The 17,906-nt window shown below is 38.0% G+C and overlaps 2 protein-coding genes and 1 non-coding gene across 3 annotated transcripts in view; 1 reads left to right on the top strand and 2 right to left on the bottom strand.

Moving 5' to 3' along the window:
* The window catches only part of HACD4 (3-hydroxyacyl-CoA dehydratase 4), an 807,943-nt gene that overhangs the window by 268,369 nt on the left and 521,668 nt on the right, over positions 1-17,906 (top strand). The gene's annotated exons all lie outside the window — the stretch shown is intronic.
* FOCAD (focadhesin) overlaps positions 1-17,906 on the bottom strand; it is a 290,793-nt gene that overhangs the window by 208,532 nt on the left and 64,355 nt on the right. Inside the window, exons 8-10 of the mRNA XM_060155133.1 lie at positions 14,775-14,862; positions 11,265-11,467; positions 806-1,063 (exon numbers count right to left, since the gene is read on the bottom strand). Of these exons, the coding sequence (XP_060011116.1) occupies positions 806-1,063; positions 11,265-11,467; positions 14,775-14,862 (549 nt within the window). The remainder of the gene's footprint in view (positions 1-805; positions 1,064-11,264; positions 11,468-14,774; positions 14,863-17,906) is intronic.
* LOC132523958 (small nucleolar RNA SNORA30/SNORA37 family) lies at positions 3,445-3,573 on the bottom strand. The gene has a single exon (XR_009541725.1). It is a non-coding gene; the product is annotated as a small nucleolar RNA SNORA30/SNORA37 family (small nucleolar RNA).

Genomic DNA, 17,906 nt, shown 5'->3' with positions numbered 1-17,906 from the left:
AAAATGCCATACCTACTTGGTTAGGAAATCCTTCCCTTAACAGGAAATGCATTCTAGAGATTCTATCCAATAGAAAAAGAATTACAGATATCTATGCTAAATATATGGTTAGTTTAAAAGGCGGGGGTGGGGGGCAGTTTTATTAATAATGTCTGATGGTTATCTTATTATTATACTCCAAGAACTGTGCAGATAGGAAAAATGATTATTTATCTTTAGTAAGTTTAATATGTTTATTAAACAACATATCTTTAACATGTTGTTTTATACGGTACTGATCAGCATGTTTTATATGGTACATGATCAGCATGTTAATCAGTACCATATAAAACAACGACCCACTATTTTTTTTGTTTATTAAATGACTGAATAAAAATACAATTAAATTGCAAGAAGTTAAAAAGAGATTAATTCCTATTATACAGGCCCATTTATTCTGAATTAATTAATTTTTCCACCTTAAAAGATTGATATGAGAACTAAGGGATATGCATGCTGAAAAAGGGTGCAAGAGTTAATGAAAGCATTACAAATTAGCAAATCCATCAATAACAAAAATAACAGATTAGCATCAGGTGTAGATTCTCTTTCGAAGTGTCTTTCATTAAAGAAACATGTGCATCATGAAGTAGACATCAACTCAGAGTAAGGAGAAAAAAGAAAAAAATGGGAAAATAAAGATAGCAAAAAAAAAAACAACCTGTACTCTAAAACTCTGATAAAAATTATCCACAATGAAAGAATAATCTACAATTCCAATATTAAGCTTTACCCCCATTACTGCTCCATTATTTTCTTGCTTTACCTGAGAGGAATCAGCTTGGGCAAATTCTGTAGTGACCTTCAGTATCTGACGAAGATTTCGTCCTTTATCTTCAACAAGGAGGTAAGCCAGCAGAAGAAAAACATGCACAGGGATCGCTGTGGTAATAGGGAGCAATGACTCTACGGAAGCTAACCAGTCACTTATCGCAGACTCTTCTCTCATTACTTCAAGGATCCTCCAGGCTGTAAATATTGAACCATACATGCTGGTTATAGGGAACACAAGCTTGTAGGAGAGCTGAAAAGTAAACACAAAAAAAGGCATGAATAAATGAGATAAATCTATCCGTCAGGAATACATTTCTGACATTCATTTATTTTTTATATTTCATTGTAAGAAATCAATCCTTCCTAGAAAATTTTCCATTCCTGCCCAAAACCTCTCTGCACGTATTTAAGCTAATGGGATTACACAAAAAGAAAATAGCTGTCAGGTGGATCTCTAGAATAGTTTATTACCAATTTTCCTCATGTTTACCATTCGCTCCAAGTTAAGGCAGAAAAAAAAAAAAGAGTCAATATAAAAACCCAGAAGCAACAGAGTCTGGGAAAAGCCATTACCACTTACGAAGTATTCACCAGTGAGAGGGAAGATAGGAAAAAAACACTGTATTTGCCCAGCTCCAGGGCCCAGTAAGAGGCAACTCGGGGCAGATGGCAGATTTGGACTGAGGACAATTCATTTTTGTAACAGACAGTCTGTTGATAGGAACAGAGTTGGTTCAGCTGGAGCCTGGAAATTCATTAATAATTGTGAATAACTCCTGCAAGAAGAAATAGCCTGACAGCTCTAAATTGAAATGATACCCGAAGAAGATGTTATACTTAAGTCAATCTGAGGAATGACTCCTCATGGAAGTCAAGTGGTGCAGTCAGAGTCAGAGACTGGATAGAACTCTGCCAATGTGAGCTGTGTGTCCGAATGGCCCAGGAGAAGCCACAGACATTAATGAGGAATTAGATATTGCCTGCTCAAAAAATAATTCAATTCATTTAGAGTACAATGAGACAAATTAGAAATTTCTAGATTATAACTATCCTGTTATTGGAGACTGACTTACATGGATAAGAATAACAGTTGAAAGGATGAGAAGTAAAAGTTAAGCCTTATAAAACTTTTTAATAACAACTTTATTGAGATATAATTCACGTCATAAAATCCAGACTTTTAAAGTTTATAACTCAGTGAATTTTAGTAATTCATAGAATTGTGTAACCATCATCACCAGCTAACTTTAGAACATTTTTCGTTACCTCAAAAGGAAACCCCATGCCCATTAACGTCCCTCTTTATTCCTTCTGACCCACAGGCCCAGGCAACCATTAATCTACTTTCTGTTTCTATTCTGACCATTTCATATAGTAGGAGCCACACAATATGTGGTTTTTTGTGACTGGCTTCTTTTACTTAGCATATTCTCAAGGTTCATACATGTTGTGTCTGATAACAATACTTCATTTCTTTTCATTATCAAATAATATTCCACTGCATGGATATACCATATTTTGTTTATCCACTCATCAGTTAATGGACACTGGGGTTGTTTCCACTTTTTGGCTATTATAAATAATGTTGCTAGGAATATTGCTGTAAAAGTTTTTCTGAGAACATAGGTGTTTAGTTATTTCAAGTATATGCTTAAGAATGAAGATAACCTTTATTTGAAACTAACTGCCAGGATAAAAACATACAGGGAAGCTCTATCTTTACTGATAGGAAAAGATCTCACACAGAAAAACAAAAGATACATACAGTGTGCCTGAAATGCTACTAATTAATTTTTTAAAGGAAAGCACAGAGACCGTATATTTGTATTTGCATATATATGTGTGTATACATACACACACACATACACACACACACAAAGAAAAGTATTTAGACAATTATAGAAGAAATTAATAGCTACTAATCTTCATTTTCTATCTTAAGAGTGTGGAAACTGGACAAACAGAATCACAGGTGAGAAAGAGACTTCTCATTGTATACCATTTATAATTCTTACCATTTTAATGTATTACTATTTTAAAAATTATAAATTTTTAAAATTAAATGATACCTGATTTATTATAACCCTGTCTAAGAATTTTTTTCCCAAGAAGATGGAATTCATTAAAGACGAGAGTCAATTTCTTTAGCCTAATGACAAATAGCACTGGACTTGAGATTTAAAAGACCAGGACTTTAGCGCAGCTATGCCAGCTATCAGCTGTTATGCAAACTCTCTGAGCCTTACTTTCCTCATTTGTAATATGGAACTAATGCCTACCTTCCTGCCAAAATTATTGAAGTTGATAATGAGATAGTATCCACAAAGCACTAGCACAGTGCCTAAAGTTGCAGAGGAAAGAAAAATATTATCCTTGTCATCTTTAGGAGAGAAAAATAAAATTGCTGGATATGAGTATAAGAGAAAATAATTGGAAATCACCATGAACCATAACTCGAGTCAAAAGCAGCAACATTACAAAGTAAACATAGTGAAACAGAAAAGTAATCCTACTTTGCTTAAAGTATTAGTCCAGGTTCAGGCTCTGTTTTTTGTTTGCTTGTTTTCCTAAGGTAGAACAATGAGGAGAGGAGAAAGGCACAATGTTAAATAAGAGATCACAGAACGGCCTCTCTGTCCCATTGAGTGACAGCTGCCACTGGCACAGTCCCAGGGCAAAGGTGCCACCAAAGGTTTTCTCTCAGCACCAGCTACCAAATCCTAGCCCCACCGCCTGGGGGAGGACCTGTGAAAGTGCTGGTAGGCCCTGTGTTTTAGAGGAGAAAGTAGGTGTTTAAAAATAAAAGAGAGGCTCATGTCAGGTGAACTATATCTCAATAAAAAAATAAGAGAGAAGAAAACACAGAAAAATAACATTTAACTGAATATTAAATGGTTGCAAATCATCTTCAGACGTGAAATAGTTGCGAACCTTTACTTTTTAAAAAACTAATATGAAAAGACAACCCTCAGGGGGCTTCCCTGGTGGCGCAGTGGTTGAGAGTCCGCCTGCCGATGCAGGGGACACGGGTTCGTGCCCTGGTCCGGGAAGATCCCACATGCCGCGGAGCGGCTGGGCCCGTGAGCCATGGCCGCTGAGCCTGCGCGTCTGGAGCCTGTGCTCCACAACGGGAGAGGCCCCAACAGTGAGAGGCCCGCGTACCGAAAAAAAAAAAAAGACAACCCTCAGAATGGGAGAAAATATTTGCAAATGAAGCAACTGACAAAGGATTAATCTCCAAAATTTACAAGCAGCTCATGCAGCTCAATATCAAAAAACAAACAACCCAATCCAAAATTGGACAGAAGACCTAAATAGACATTTCTCCAAAGAAGATACACAGATTGCCAACAGACACATGAAAGAATGCTCAACATCATTAATCATTAGAGAAATGCAAGTCAAAACTACAATGAGATATCATCTCACACCAGTCAGAATGGCCATCATCAAAAAATCTACAAACAATAAATGCTGGAGAGGGTGTGGAGAACAGGGAACCCTCTTGCACTGTTGGTGGGAATGTAAATTGATACAGCCACTATGGAACAGTATGGATATTCCCTAAAAAACTAGAAATAGAACTACCACAGGACTCAGCAACCCCACTACTGGGCATACACCCTGAGAAAACCATAATTCAAAAAGAGTCGTGTACCAAAATGTTCATTGCAGCTCTATTTACAATAGCCAGGATATGGAAGCAAGCTAAGTGTCCATCAACAGATGAATGGATAAAGAAGATGTGACACATATATACAATGGAATATTACTCAGCCATAAAAAGGAACAAAACAGGTATTTGTAGTGAGGTGGATGGACCTAGAGTCTTTCATACAGAGTGAAGTAAGTCAGAAAGAGAAAAACAAATACCATATGCTAACACATATATATGGAATCTACAAAAAAAGGTCATGAAGAACCTAAGGGCAAGATGGGAATACAGATGCAGACCTACTAGAGAATGGACTTGAGGATACGGGGTGGGGAAGGGTAAGCTGGGACAAAGTGAGAGAGTTGCATGGACATATATACACTACTAAACGTAAAATAGCTAGTGGGAAGCAGCTGCATAGCACAGGGAGATCAGCTCGGTGCTTTGTGACCACCTAGAGGGGTGGGATAGGGAGGGTGGGAGGGAGGGAGATGCAAGAGGGAAGAGATATGGGGACATATGTATAACTGATTCACTTTATTATAAAGCAGAAACTAACACATCATTGTAAAGCAATTATACTCCAATAAATGTTTAAAAAAAACTAATAAAAATTTTCAGGTACACTAAATATTAACAATAAGACATCTGGTAGTACTTCTTTGTCTAAAGAGGACTGACAAAGAAATCGTGAATGCAGGTGAACAATATAGATTTTCATTAACTTAAAAGAACAACAGTTTTCTATAATGTTGACTAAAACAGGCTTAACAAAAATGGGACCAGGATTTGATCTGGAGAGGGAGTGTGGAAACAAACCTAGAGACACTTAAAAGTAGGACCAGTTTTTGCTAGAAGGAATTTATCACTCACCAGACCAGAAGCAGAAGACTGGAAAAGATAAAGCCTTAACGAGTCCTTCAACTCTACACCTCTATGAAGAATCTAGTCAAGAGCTGAGAGGCTTGGTAGTGGTTAATTATCACCAAAAGACAATGAACACCATCCCCGGTATCCATCTTATTAAGAAGACAATGATAACCATTTTGACTGGTGTGAGGTGGTATTTCATTGGAGAGGCTGTGGAGAGAAGGGGACCCTCCCCTACACTGTTGGTGGGAAGGTAAATTGGTGCAGCCACTATGGAGAGCAGTATGGAGGTTCCTTAAAAAACTAAAAATAGGGCTTCCCTGGTGGCACAGTCGTTGAGAGTCCACCTGCCGATGCAGGGGACACGGGTTCGTGCCCCAGTCCGGGAAGATCCCACATGCTGCGGAGCGGCTGGGCCCGTGAGCCATGGCCACTGAGCCTGTGCGTCCGGAGTCTGTGCTCCGCAAAGGGAGAGGCCACAACAGCGAGAGGCCCGCGTACCACAAAAAAAAAAAAAAAACTAAAAATAGCGCTACCATATGACACTTCAATCCAATCCCACTCCTGGGCACATATCCAGAGAAAAACATGGTCCGAAGGGATACATGCAACCCAATGTTCATTGCACCACTGCTTACAGTAGCCAAGACATGGATGCAACCTAAATGTCCATCAACAGAGAAATGGATTAAGATGTGACACATATATACAGTGGAATATTACTCAGCCATTATAAAGAATGAAATAATGCCATTTGCAGCAACATGGACAGACCTAGAGATTGTCAAACTGAGTGAAGTAATTCAGGCAGAGAAAGAGGAATATTGTATGATATTGCTTACGTGTAGAATCTAAAAAGAAATGATACAAATGAGCTTATACAAAACAGAAACAGACTCACAGACTTAGAGAACGAATTTATGGTTACTAGCAGGGAAAGGTGAAGGGAAGGGATAGTTAGGGAGTTTGGGATTGACATGTACACCTGCTATATTTAAAATGGATAACCAACAAGGACCTACTCTATAGCACAAGAAATCTGCTCAATATTATGTAATAACCTAAATGGGAAAAGAATTTGAAAAAGAATAGATATATGTATATGTATAACTGAATCACTTTGCTGTACACCTGAAACTATCACAACATTGTTAATCGACTATACTCCAATATAAAATAAAAAGTTAAAAAAAAGACAGTGATAGAAGCCCAAGATCTAATTCCTTTTAACTTCCAACCAAAAGCTTTTACGAAACCAGTTTACTTCAACTTACTATTGATTTACTGTTTCCCTGTAAATCTGAAATGCTGTTATTAACTCCAAGTTCAGCACACAGATGATAAATCACTGTTCAGCTAAAAGAAACTCAAAAAAACGAAGTGGAGCCAATAGAGTATAGGCAAATCTAAACTCTATTTGTCAAACAGACAAAATCTGAATCTCAATCCTACCATCCACTACCTGTTCAATGAGGGGAAGTTAATTAACCTCCCTAATTTCAATTTCTTCACTTGTAAAATGAGTATTATAAGATTATCATCAAGGAAATGCAAATCAAAACCACAACAAAATAGCACTTCACACCCACTAGCATGGTTATAATAAAAAAGACAGGCAATAACAAGTGTTGGCAAGGACGTAGAGAAACTGGCACCTTCATACACTGCTAGTGGTAATGTAAAACGGTGCAGTTGCTTTGGAAAAGTGTGGCAGCTCCTCAAATGATCAAACATGGAGTTACCATATGGTCTAGCAATTCCACTCCTAGGTATCTACCCGAGAAAAATGAAAACCTATGTCCATACAAAAACTTGTATAGGAGTGTTCATAACAGCATTATTCACAATAGCCAAAAAATTAAAATAACCCAAATGTTCAACGGATGAATGAAAAAATAAAACTTGGTATCTCCATACAATGGAATATTATTTGGGAGTAGTTTCTTTTTGGAGTAATAAAAGGGTTCTAAAATTGATTGTGTTGTTGTGTACACAACTCTGCAAATATACTAAAAGCCATTGAGTTGTGTACTTTAAATGAGTAAAGCGTATGTACGAGAATTTTATCTCAATAAATCTATTTTTAAAAATAACCAGGGCTTCCCTGGTGGCACAGTGGTTGAGAGTCCGCCTGCCGATGCGGGGTACACGGGTTCGTGCCCCGGTCTGGGAAGATCCCAAGTGCCGCGGAGCGGCTGGGCCTGTGAGCCATGGTCACTGGGCCTGCGCGTCCGGAGTCTGTGCTCCACAACGGGAGAGGCCACAGCAGTGAGAGGCCCGCGTACAGAAAAAAAATAAAAAATAAAAAAATAACCAGCCTCCCACTGCATGACCCTTGGCAAGTTACCTATCTTCTCTACGCCTCAGTTAACTCTTGGATAAAATTAGACCAATAATATTAGCTACCTCAAAGAGTTTGAGATAAAATCAAATGACTTAATATATGGCAAAGCACTTAAAATGGAGCCTGAACGTAAGACATGCTTAATAAACAGCACCATGAAGCAGGGGCTTTGTTGCCCATCTGGCCAAGGGCCGGAGAGCTTCAACCATTAGTCCAAGGCCACACAGCTGGAAATGGCAAAACAAAACTATTTCAAAGTTACTGTGAGAAATGAGTTGACCCACATAACTTCTTACAGAGCATGTGCTCAATAAATGTTAACTTTAGCTATAAATAGGACAACAATCTATTACAAATTTTGATTTTTTTTAAGAGACAAATATTCAAAATGCTTTCTGCTTACTATATACTAATTCAAAGCAGCTGTGAATGAAACCTACTAGGCACTGCTTTATTCCAAGGTAATAAAGTTCACAGTACTTTAAGTTTGAATAAAGTACATTATCAAAAAGTACCAGTGAATAAATGTATGACAAATCCTAGCTCAGTCACACTGTCTCTAAATCTTTCTGTTGACTAAAACATTTCTCCAGAGCTGAATCTTGCCCTACTATATAATTGCAGGAATTTAGCTTTTAAGTCTCTTTCCCACTTTATTTCACCCAACCATGGCTCCCAAGAGCACGCAAGAGACCCCAGTGGTTGGCTTCCTGTGTCCCAGCTCTGGCCTATGGCACTCCCAGCACACTTCACCAGCTAGCAGGCCATAACTGCAATCTTTCCAACAAGCTGTGATATCAGCCTTGAGCGGGGAGATCCATTTAGTTCCATCCTTGCGTACTCTCCCTCAGCCCTAGAAGTAGTAACTGCTCCCTACATTGGTTATTGAGATATTCCTTAGAGCCTCATTTACAGCTTTCAATAATTAAACACCTTTTACTAGTTAACCATTTTTCGTATTAAGTTTTTCTTTGTTCAAATTATCAGTGTGGTTTCTCTCTCCTAACTAGACCCTGACTCATACACTGGCGCTTTCTCCACCCTCCCCCCAACATTCTTTGGGGTAGGGGGCAGCAAGATTTTAAGGACTTTAGAGTTTACAACCAGTGTTTGATATTTTCACCTAGGAGAACACAAATAGATGGTTTTAACTATCACATTTAACAGCTACAAAGGGATTCTGTTTTTCATACACCATAAATAAATAAATAAATAAAAGCTTATTAGATTATGTTAATCTTTTATTTGAAAGAGATGAATGGCTGGCTTGATATCTTTTTTAATTCTTAGAAATTGGGACAAGTTAAAATATATTTTATTTCTTGGTTATCAACATTTCAGAAATGGATAGGTAATAGAGAACTACATGGTACAGTATATTTACCCTTGGTTTCATTTATCAGAAGAATTGTACTTCTGAAGAAACGCTTTATTTCTAAACCAAACACTCTTAAGTCGGAGTCACCAATTCAAAAATAAATAATAAAAATATAAACAACAAAACTCTGTGATGTTAAACAAAGTCTTTCTGTAATAAATCAAGACAGTAAAATGATCTTTTGTATTCGTATCAGAAGCACACATTCCTCATTGAACAGAAATTTCTTGAATGTCTACTATGCGGCCAACAATAGGTCAAGTGTGGAGGATGCAAAGACAAATAAGCTAGGGTGTTACCTATTTCTTTAAGTATGTGGAAAACTGCTATTTTTAATTTTCCCATCTATAATCAGCTGAAAAAGATAATGCAGAAACACCTAGGGTGGAAAAAATACCAAAAGTTCAACAATTGTTGCAATTTAAATATTAACATGCTTAGAGAATAAAGGCTAAGTGTGAAAAGGGCCAAGATTCCTTCCCTCAGTGAGCTCACAGCATAGTCGAATGTACAAATATGTACCCCCTAAATTAAGACACAACACAACTCAGTAATGCTAAAAGTACTTGGATGCAAAGGAAAGAGAGTAATGAATTCTGACTCAGGGAGGCTGAGAACACTTGGCTGGGTCTTGAAGAATGAGTAGATCAGGCAAAGGAGATAAAAGATCATCCTGTGCAAAAGCAAAGATTCAGGAAGAGACTCGGAGGGTTTGGGGCAAGTTAAATTTACAGGTATGTTTGGAATCTAGAGTCTGGACGGGTGCAGAAGAAAAGCCAACAGTAAACTGTGGCTTAAATTATTTTAAAGGGTGATCATATATCCACTCAAAGGCTCAAGAAAGCAGCACACTAGCATCAGGAGGCATTTACCCCCTAATAGCATTCCTTCCTCCTCCCTCTTCACCAGCTGCTGAAGAGAAAAATCCAGCTATTAGTGCTGATGAATAAGATTCACTCACACCTGAACAAATAGTAAGCTGAGTACTTACACATTCGATTTAGGGTGATCCTCAGTACCTATCACTCATGATTTAAAGGAACAGAACTCTCAGACATAGTGCCCTGTCCCTACCCCCATTCAGAATCCAAGTATTGTTCTCTATGGGCAAACCAAGAGGGAAGGTAAAAGGCTATTAGAAATTTTTGGCCACAGTGAGTAGTCCTGTCAGAGCAGATGCAAGAACTTCCTTCTCTTAATGCAAATCAATTACCTATTTCAAGTTTTAAAGTTTTAGTCAAACAATTAGGATTGAGGAAACTGTAGCATACATTCAATTTGCCTGTAGGCTACTTTCTGCTGTATGATCAAACAAGGAACAGGACCAGCAATCCCTAACAATGGCTGGATTTTTGCTGCCAGAACATTTAATCATACATTATTAGAGGAATCTCTGCTTTTGCAGACAGAACAACTGAGGCACTAGCTTGCATTTATGTAATGCCTCTCTCTCTGGCGACTTAAGATGCTTCACCAGTTTTATCTTCTTTAATCCTCATTCAATCCCCATAAAAGTCATAGCTGGGAATAATACTACACTTTACCGAAGGCAAAACTCAAGTACCAAAAAAGAAAAAGTCTGACGAATATAGGCCTAGAACCCAGCCACTAACCAGACACTGACAATACTTCTACATTATTCTAACAGGAACCGTGAGACTGACAAAGCAGAGTGGGGTAAGAGGCCCTCAGGCAGGGATAGGAATGGAGTGTGACAGCAGAGTAGGGCCACATACAGGAGGCATCAAAAGCCTCTTACTTCTTACAGATCCCAGAACTTCCAGGCAATTGAGATTCCCCACCAGGGATTGTGGCAGGTCTAGCAATAAGCCGCACTAACTGACAGTGATGACAAAAAAGGGCTCCATGCTCAGAAATGTTGGAGAAGCACTAGGTTAAATAGAACTAGCTCCTTTTCTGCAGGATTCCTCAGGACCTTTAACTACTCATGTACACTGGCAACTCAACAAGCAACAAAGATTACACAGCATTTACAAAACTTATTTCACAGCCGGACTACCGCCCCCTCACAGTCCAGAAGAATATACTAACATCTACACCAGTGCCTGACAGAACGGTAAAGTTCAATGACAGAATTTAAACCCAGACAGATACATCATTAGGAGGTGAGATTATCGGCAGTGACTTAAACCCCACATTACCAATTAACCTTTATGTAAGAGAAACAAGGACGAACTCATTACCTTTTGGTGGTCGTCTCTGTAGCACTCCTGCTGTACCATTTCTAAAAGGTTTAGAGCCAACTGCTGCCTAGAGGGTCCTTCTTCGTCTGGGGATATACAGTCTTTCAAGGCAGTAGAAGATAATATCTGCAGAACTGGCATCACTAGCAGCAAGGAGGACTTTGGGATTTTCTGACCCTCAGCAGAAGAGAGAAGCTTCAGAGCTAGTTATCAAAACAACAATTTACAGTTTTAAAATTAATACTACAGTCAGGGCTTCCCTGGTGGCGCAGTGGTTGAGAGTCCGCCTGCCAATGCAGGGGACACCGGTTCGAGCTCCGGTCCGGGAGAATCCCAAATGCCGCGGAGCGTTTGGGCCCGTGAGCCATGGCGGCTGAGCCTGCGCATCAGGAGCCTGTGCTCCGCAACGGGAGAGGCCACAACAGTGAGAGGCCCGCGTACCGCAAAAAAAAAAAAAAAAATTAATACTACAGTCAAATAAAATGCTATTTTGTTTAAGAGTAATATGCAAAAAGTTTTCTTGCCCCTTTACAACTGGGTCAGACACATAACTAAGATGATAAACCTTATCCTTTTAGAAATAAAAAGAATGAAACAATTAACTCTTAGCTAAAATAAGCTGTTAATGTATATAATTGAAAACTTGATGATACTTTTAGAGATAATGCATATCATATGTCAAAAAGTCAAATCAGCTCTTTTTTAGGTCAATGTGAATTCCTTTAAAATTCAACTTTTGCCTTTATGTCCTGTCAGATCCTCTGCCCTCCACAGAACCAAGAGACCACAGAGCTCCTGATCTATGGATAACAAGATCAACATGTGTGCTTCTCTTACAAACCCAGCTGAGAATTGTATCAAGAGATGCAGAAGTAAACAAGGTGAAGCAGGGCTGTCCTTCAGCTGTAACTGCTAAGAAGCAAATCAGCAAAGTCTCAAAGTCCATAACCAGCGTAACAATCCAACGCATTTTTATAGTATTGTTTTTAACATGGAAACTCAACTTACACATCAGAAATATACACACATGTACAATCACTTACTTACATGTATAGTCTCCCCTAGACTACAAGCAGAATGAATTAAAGAATAAATATACTTTCTTTTCAGTTACTGAATGAACGCTGATTTACTGAAAGATGTTATTTGTAGGCTACAGAGCAAGATTATTAAAGTAATCAACTAACTTCCCCATTACACTAAAAAAATTCAAATTCAAAAAATTTTTTTAAAAATTAAAATTTTTTTGATTTTTATTTTTTGCCGGTGCCATGCAGCATACGGGATCTTAGTTCCCTGACCAAGGGTGGAAACCGCAGTCCCTGCAGTAGAAGCATGAAGTCTTAACCACTGGACCACCAGGGAAGTCCAATATTATATTTTAAATCACTTGGAAGTCAAACCTGAACATGGCATGAAATACAAACCCCTGCTGCTCTGACACAACTAATTTACATTTTTTGCCTAAATGTTAGTCTTAATCCATAATTGTCAGTTATTATGAAAATCCATTATCTTTAACAAAACATGAAATTCATATAATACAAACATTTCTATATTCTTTACTATGGATCTTCCAGGCATTTTTATAAATTGCTATTTACAATCAAGGCCAGTGTTAATAATTAAGAAGCATAACATTGTATCAGTGCTGTGCATTTTTAAAATTTGAAATAACAAATATTCTCTTGGCTATTGTATTTCTTTGAACACTCTTTCCCAATCTACTAAACAATAGTTTTTCATTACTTTTCAACATGACATACTGGCTCAATAATTTTCAATATGGTTTATTCAATCTATCTAAAGTAACTTCAAATCAGAGACACTGGTTTACAAAAGAAAAAGTCTTCTATCCAACAAATAATAAAAGTATTGGAGTGTTTGAACCTGTATCAGCCTATCATACATGAGCCACAATAAAGGACTATAGCTTCAGAATTAGGAATGTGGTTTCTCTGTGGCTTTGAATTTTTTTTTTTTTTTTTTGGTCAAAAAACAAAATCCATTTAAATGAAATATCCAGAAGAGACATATTTAGAGACAGAAAGCACATTAGTGTTTTGGGGGGCTGAGGGTGGGAATGAGGATTAACTGTAAATGGGCACAAGAAATTTGGAGGAGGGGGGTTGATGCAAATGTTCTAAAACTAGACTGTGGTGCTGGTTGCACAACTCTAAATTTACTTTAAAAAGCACGTTATTGTACACTTAAAAATGGTGAACTATGGGCTTCCCTGGTGGCGCAGTGGTTGCGAGTCCGTCTGCCGATGCAGGGGACACGGGTTCGTGCCCCGGTCCGGGAGGATCTCACATGCCGCGGAGCGGCTGGGCCCGTGAGCCATGGTCGCTGAGCCTGCGCGTCCGGAGCCTGTGCTCCGCAATGGGAGAAGCCACCACAGTGGGGCCCACGTACCGCAAAAATAATAATAACAAAACTATGGCTGTCAGAAGTAACTGGACTGGAAAATTATACCTATAGGAGAATGTCATGCGTACTGCTGTAAGGGAAAAAAAGGCAAAAGCAGTTCAGAAAGGGCCTAGGGAGGAGGGTACAAAGAGCATAGGGCCAATAAGCAAAAGCAGGGTAGGAATCAAAGCCCTTAAAACAGCCAAGGGTCCCCTCCATGTGCTAAAGCCATTTCCAAGACAGACTGTACATGAAAGAGCAATTCACCCTCAAAATCATGATGAATTAAAATGCCCAGAAGAATGAGCTACACAATCGGTATCTACCTCAAGCACCTTTTAAAAATGATAGTGGCAGTGTATCAATATATCATGGCATCATAACATATACAACATAATTTAGACAAGATCCTACATTACTACATGGATTATGGTGGCACAACTAAAGCAAGGCAACATTAATGTAAAAGCCACATTTGAAAAGTGTGACTTGTTTGCCAATCTGCCAGACCTGGCACCTTGATTCTTTACCACATTATTCGTAAACAGAACTTCTTTTGCCTCCTTTCAGCCCCATTCCTCACTTTTCTTTAAGTCAATACTGGAGAGTCAGAAGAATGTTATCTTTCATTTGTTCTAGGCAGGTTAATAGAATAATCATACATTAAGTCTCGTTCAATGTGGCACCAGTTTTGAATAGTACAGGTATATAGAGTTTTAAAAACAAACGCAAATGCTAAACACTTATTTTCCTTCAAGGGTTTTATGCTATTGATTCTGTTTGCTATACAAGTGTGAATAAGCTGGCATGCCCTTCAAAATATTTACCAATGTCACTGCTATATGATTTAGATCATAATCTCCTAACGAACAGCTGAGATACTTGGTAAATTATGGTATATGGAACCTTGCACAAAACACCTTTTTGGATAAGAAAAAGAAAGTTCTATTTGATAATGACTAAACAGAAAAATTCCAGAATGGACACTCAAAGTATACAGGACTTTTTTTCTACAGCACAGCAAGAAATGTAGTTCAAGTGACTCCTGCCAATACTTGTGTTATACTTACGTTTTACTCTTGTGAGTGTATTTTTATTTACCTAGACTTAAGATTGGCTTCTGCTGACTTGCCGGAGACTGTAGTAGTAGTAAAGCTATTCCAATTATGACTGGTTCAACAGGAAAATCCTAAAAAAAAGTAAAGAGTTGAAGAAGTTTCCAGAGCCAAGGCTTTATAACATGTATCCAGGAAGAATAAATTTAACATGAAATATTATAAACCTATCGTACAAAATTATTTACAGTAAGCCTGCTAGTTGTATTAAAGGAAGAACTGTTGAAGGCCACAGCAGTCACATATAAATTCAAAATGTTATATCTGGCCAAAAAGCAATAAACTATAAACCAAATTAATTCAGAGGAAAAACTTGTAGTCTTCAAAACAGTCAATCTTTGCAAACCACTGAACACTACCTGAAATACTTAAGAGTATTTCATTTCTGGAAAGTAGCTCAATTGTCTGCTTACCTAATACAGACATGATTCATCTATACAACTTACATAATAAATTATACTTAATAAATTTTAATAAATCTTGTTATTATAATAAAAGAAACAGTACCAGAGAAGCAGAGATTATTTTTAAATTACAGTAATTTATTAAGTATATTTAAATATAGCAAAGCAATAACGATAGAAACTTAAAGTCATTAATTTTACCAAGTAAAATGAAATGAAAAAGAAAAGGGATATGTACATTAAGTTCTTATAAATAAAATGCAAGTGGCATAAGATAGTACTTGAAGTTTCTAAATAAAGAAAATTATAATGTATTATGGAACTAAAGAAGAAAGGCCCAGCACACTTTGCTAAAATTATTTCATTCTGAAATTTACAGAAGTGCCTGCAGAGCAGAAATACCTATGAATCATGAGGACAGGCAAAAAATTAAAATTAAAAAAAAACACAAAAATTAAAAAAAGAAAATGTGAGGTAGACTCGTGTTAAACACTAGAGAGAAAACAACTTAGTCTGACACACAGAAGTTACAATTTTGGAAATGCTATCAACTCTGGGACAAATTAATAAATGCATATCTACATCTTAGTTATACCATCTGAAAGTGAAATTAAACTGCAAAATCTTCTAATGTGCTCGTTTATGGACTTTTAACAACTAGCAAAAGAAAATGTATGGATTTTTTTAATGGAATATATTCCAATTTGTGTCTTGGGGCCTATATGTGTTCACTGTTTTGAAATATAGTTGAGAATAATGAAGCAACGGTTATCTATTTGAGGACAACAAATGCATTTTGAAACCAATATATTTCCAGTATACACCATCACACCATTCTTTCCCATTTTGCTCAACTGCATTTAAATTCTGCATGTTCATTTAAAAAAAAAAAACCAACCAAATAAGCAAAACTCAGCAAGGTCATTTACATTTCAAATTTACTAGCTACCAAGAGGATCAGAGACAAATCAAAGTATTACTTGTACTAACGCTATCATTGGAAAGCCTTTTTCACACAGGCTATCACTGGAAGGGCCACAAAGTAGCTTCTCAGGGTTCTGAAATGCACTAGAAGCATTTTAAAGGAATGCAACTTAAAGGTATGAAGGCATAAATGAAAATGACATCCTCCAGGAAGAGTGAGACTGGCCTGTTCAGAACAGAGGGTGAAAGGAAAAGAACTAAGGATCAAGACACCAAAAATAAGGAAAAGTAATGGTAAATGATTAAACTAGATGATCTTAAATTGCTTACAATTCTGAGAGGTTACAAGTCTTTTGTGTGATTGACTGATTTTTAATGAATACCTGAGAATGGTATCATTTAATGAGCTCTTTTAATAAAAGCCTGTGTTGGACATCTCGTGTGCTACTTCAAATACTACAGCTATTGCCGTAGTGACTCTTGCTTCCTGTCCCAGGCCACTGAGAGATCCAGAAGTACAAGGAAGTTAAAGCCCCATAGGCTTGACAAATTGGCAATAGAAGCCCAGGGACAAATGCTTCCCCCTTTATTCTGGATTCTTCTGGCAGGTTCTGAGACATATTCCATAATACTTCTCAGCATATTCTGTGACGTCGAGCAACTGATTGCTTATAGCAGTGGCCAACTTGATAATACTTGCATTGTCTCTCTCATATTTCACTCTTCGTGTCTCTCTCCCACCTGCTTCCTGAGACCACACCTGCAAATGAACTCCTATTGCATAAGCCTTTGCATTTGTGGAAACCCAGGTTCTGCTTTTGCCTTTAGGGAAACTTAAGGCCTACTTCTGGGGGAACCAAGGCTAACTTAGAGCCTATCTGAAGAAGTAAAGAAATGCCTTTATACTGGACCACAGATGTCACAGGAGTCTTAATGACAGCAAGCCCTTGGAGTCCATACTACATCAGAGGTACATCAGAGGTATGTGAAGCAGACACAACAAAGATGGCAGCCCAGCTCACACAATCGCATGTCATGGCTTTTCTACCTACACTGTCCTCTGCTCAGAGTTGACTGATCCAAGCTGGGCCAATCAGATCAGTTTTCCTAGGAATCTGACAACGTAAACTGAGATACACAGTGAAGGAAGGTGGGTGGGATTGAATCATCTGATAGCAATGTGTTAGGGAACAGGGGTCCCCAGCCTTACTAAAGCTGGGATGTATAGCGCTCTTCACTTCGAGAGCTACCTAGTCTCCTTACAATCAGTATCATTTTCTGTTAAGAGTACATATTTTTCGGGACTTCCCTGGTGGCACAGTGGTTAAGAATCCACCTGCCAGTGCAAGGGACACGGGTTCCATCCCTGGTCCAGGAAGATCCCACATGCTGTGGAGCAACTAAGCCTGTGCGCCACAACTACTGAGCCCGCGTGCCACGACTACTGAAGCCCGCACGCCTAGAGCCCATGCTCTGCAACAAGAGAAGCCACTGCAATGAGAAGCCCGTGCACTGCAACGAAGTGTAGCTCCCGCTCACTGCAACTAGAGAAAACCCACATGCAGCAACAAAGACCTAATGTAGCCAAAAAATAAAAAGTAAATAAATAAATAAATTTATAGAAAAAAATAGTACATATATTTTGCTTGAAATGGAAAGCACCTTAAGTTATCCTTTAAATAAGCTAAAAATAGTTCAACTAAGACCAAATACACTGAAACTAAAGTAGCCTAAGAAATACATCCATTTTCAGTGTACAATGAAATAAATCCAATATAAAAGTAGAAAAA

The sequence above is a fragment of the Lagenorhynchus albirostris genome, chromosome 7 (genome assembly GCF_949774975.1).
Source record: "Lagenorhynchus albirostris chromosome 7, mLagAlb1.1, whole genome shotgun sequence".
Taxonomy (NCBI): Eukaryota; Metazoa; Chordata; class Mammalia; order Artiodactyla; family Delphinidae; genus Lagenorhynchus; species Lagenorhynchus albirostris.
This window is presented reverse-complemented; position numbering and strand designations above follow the sequence as displayed.